General features: G+C 54.2%; 1 protein-coding gene across 1 annotated transcript in view; it reads left to right on the top strand.

Moving 5' to 3' along the window:
• The window catches only part of KIAA0556 (KIAA0556 ortholog), a 135,906-nt gene that overhangs the window by 54,394 nt on the left and 77,983 nt on the right, over positions 1-3,529 (top strand). Inside the window, exon 7 of the mRNA XM_008056238.2 lies at positions 3,384-3,515. Within this exon, the coding sequence (XP_008054429.2) occupies positions 3,384-3,515 (132 nt within the window). The remainder of the gene's footprint in view (positions 1-3,383; positions 3,516-3,529) is intronic.

Here is a 3,529-nt window from a genome sequence, read left to right as displayed (position 1 = left end):
CTGGAGTGCAGTGACCGTTCCTGGCCACCGCAGCCTCGACCTGCTGGGCTCCGGCGATCCTTCCGCCTCAGCCTTCCGAGTAGCCGGAATTACAGGCATGTGCCACCACACCCGGCTGATTTTTTGATTTATTGTAGAGATGAGGTCTCACCGCCCAGGCGGGTCTCGAACCCACGGGCTCAGGCAATCCACTCACCTCAGCCTCCCAAAGGCGTGGGATTACAGGCTGAGCCACCGAGCCCGGCTAAAAAAAAAGTCAGTTTCTTATGAGGCCTCTCTCCTTGGCTTGTAGATAGCCGCCTTCTCCCTGAGTCTCCACTGATCAGCCCTCTGTGTGGGTCCACGTCCTAAGCTCCTTTTCTTCAGTCATTAGGGCCCACCCCAGTGACCTTGTTTTCGCTTAATTACCTCTTTAAAGACCCTGTCCCCAAATGAGTCACATTCAGAGGTACTAGCAGTTAGGACTTCAACATCTGAGTTTGGGGGACACGATTCAGCCTTTAACCGGCCTCCCTGGGAAATCCATACCCTGAGGTTGGTGTCTCCAGAGAAGACAGCATTTAGCATTTGTCCATCAGACATAACCCCGCCACATTCTCCCATCTTGGCGTGGGCTGCTCCCTCTGCCTAGGAGACCACATTCCCTGTCCTCCCCGCCAACCCTGAGGTCTGGCTCCTGCCTTTCCCTCAAGACTCCTCTCCAGTTTGCTTCCACAAAGCCTCAGTTGTACTCTGGGTAGGTCAGGCCTCCTCTGTGTCTTGTAGCATCATCAGGGCACTGTCTCACGGACCTCAGGTGTCTTTCTTTCTTTCCCCCGCCTCTGTTGCCTAGGCAGTGACACTCCGCCAGGGCACAGATCCCCTCCTCTCCTCTGTTGCTTCCCAGTGTGCAGCACTTGCCTGGCACGCTCCAGGAAATCTTTGTCAAATGAAGGTATTGCGCCCACCTGCTGGAGCGTCACGTGGTCAGGGCAGTGTTCCTAATGCTCCCGTGACACTCACAGGACTGCAGATGGCGTTGCTGCAGGGGAGATGGGAGGGAGGGGCAGGGAGGAGGCCGACCTAATGCCTGCCCTGGAAAGGGGTGGCCATGGCAGTCATTCCTGGGTGTGAAGGGCCAAGCCAAAGAACAGTTGGCGCCAGGCACAGTTGGAGAGTGAGGCCTAAGGCGAAAGGGAGAGCTTGAATTTCTTGATAGTTAGATTGCCTGGCGGTCTCTGCACCCACTTGTCCATGGTGATGCCTGCCACCAGCTCGGGCTGTCCCCTCTGCAAGCACACAGCAGGAATGTGTTCCAAGTAGTACATCATTAGGTGGTTTTGTGGTTGTGTGAACATCATGTGTATTTACACAAACCTAGATGGTGTAGCCCACTACATATCTGGGCTGTATGGTGTGGCCCATGCCTCCTAGGCCACAAGCCTACACACCATGTAACTGTCCTAAACACTGTGGGCAGTAGAAATACAACAGCAAAGGCATGGGAAAAATATAGTCTGGTAATCTCACGGGACCCATATTTATACAGGGGCCATTGTTGACGGAATTGTCGCCATGTGGCCTGTGATTATACTAGTTGCCAACATTTACTGGGTTTTGATGAACCCAGTAGTGCCAAGCACTAGTCGAAGGGCCTTATATACAGAGTCCCTCTTTAATCCTTCCTACAGCCACAAGGAAAATACTGCCATTGTACCGGTCTCACAGATGAGATAACTGGGGCACAGAGTGGTCAAGTAACTTGCCCACAGTCACACAGAAAGTGGCAGAGCAAGGATCAAAACTCCAGGGGCCTGAGACCAGAGCCTGTGCTCTTAACCACTGGGGCAAATAAGTAAATAAATTAGAGAAGGTTACCAAGTGATAGCTGGGTTTTGGGGAGCCAATAAGTAGCACCCTCATCACACCCCAGAGTTGCGAACCAAGTGCAAGATGGGCAGGGGCCTCTGGGAGAAGGAGGGGAGATGACTGCCTGAGCGCCTGAGGGGAGAGGGGGCAGTTCAGGACTGCCCCTAGGAGTGGACAGGCCCCACCCCAGTGTTGGGCAGGCTGGGCTGCTGCCATCAGGGCCTCAGCGGGTGGGCGAGGGCCGTGTGCCCTGAGGGCAGCCCCCCAAGGGGAGGGAGGAGAGGGAGGGCCTGTGCCCAGCCTTAGTGGCTTTCAGTACAGGGCAGCTGCCGAGCATCTCAGAGGAGTGCAGATGTATTCTCCCGATAACTGGCAAGGTGAGGGCCAGGAACTCGGGCTGGAGAGGCCAGTTCCCCACAGTATTCCAAGCTGTGAAGATGATACAGCAGGCTATGGGAGGGGGTGGGCCATGTCAGCTGGAGTGGTCAGAGGAGGCAGAGAGTGTCCGCTGGGTGGGACTCAGCCTGGCACCGCCCTGCAGACACAGGGAACAGCGGGTGTAAAGGCTTGGAGGGTCGTGGATCAGCCCCCTTCGTGCTGGCAAACCCCTGTAGGCTCCCCCTACCTTGACTCGCCTGTAAACCTTCTTCACAGCTTTTTGCCATGTCCCCAAGCTGCCTGTGCTGTTTAACCCTTAAGATTAACCAGCACTATTTAGATTGTCACTTCAACCGGTCACCTGTTGTCCTTGCCTTTTTCTTTCCTCCCTCCCTCCCTCTTTTTATTCTTCCCTCCTTTCTTCCTCCTCTCTTTCTTTTATAACCTCGGCTTGTTGTAAGCAATAACACTTATAAAAGCAAGGGTCTGACCTGGGGTTACTTATTTTTCTGCATACGTTAAGATCTGTCATTGCTGGAGAAACATTTACCTCCCAGCATCTGAAATCAACCCTGTCCCACCAGGGCCCCAGGGGTCCCCCTAGAAAACTGCTCCGAGGGGAGACCCACAGGCCCCTCTGTGGCTGGTGCCACTCCCCAGCCTAGCCCTCCAGGGCTCATCTCCCACCCATCCAGCCGCAGCCCTCACCACCTCCATGCCTGGCAGCACCCTAGTGAGGACCCTCTTCTGTCTGAGCCTTGTTCTCCCATCCCCTTCGCTGTCCTTTCCTCAGCTTGGCTGAGAACTCCCAGGGGCAGCAAATGTGCTTGGCTGTGCGCTTGACCCCACACGGCCTTGGCTGTGCCCTGACTCAGTGGGCTCCGCTACCAGTTAACCCCTGCACCCCATTGACTGGGAGACTCATCCCTATTCAGAAATGTTAAAATTCAAAACTGGGCACACAGTGGCTCTCAGCAAACGCGTTTTATTGTCTGAGTTATTAGCGTCTCTAATCCCAAACTAGCAAGGACACAGAGTAGTTCCATAAATATTTGTTGAATGAATAAGTGAACAAATAATAAACAAACGTTTGGACAGCATGCCACCAGCTCTGCTTGCACTCGGTATCTTACATATAAACCATCACTTTCCTACAGGTCATAAAAGGGAAAGGAATTTGTCCGCGAAGCGGAAGGACAACGCTGAGGTCTTTGTTCCCAGCAGACCTGGGCCAAGCCTGACTCCCCAGCCCCCTGCCGTGTTTCCAGACCAGGAGAGGATGTGCTCCAGTAAGAGTTTTGGG

This window comes from Carlito syrichta, unplaced genomic scaffold, assembly GCF_000164805.1.
Source record: "Carlito syrichta isolate Samal-C Ts95f unplaced genomic scaffold, Tarsius_syrichta-2.0.1 Scaffold302297, whole genome shotgun sequence".
Classification (NCBI taxonomy): Eukaryota; Metazoa; Chordata; class Mammalia; order Primates; family Tarsiidae; genus Carlito; species Carlito syrichta.
This window is presented reverse-complemented; position numbering and strand designations above follow the sequence as displayed.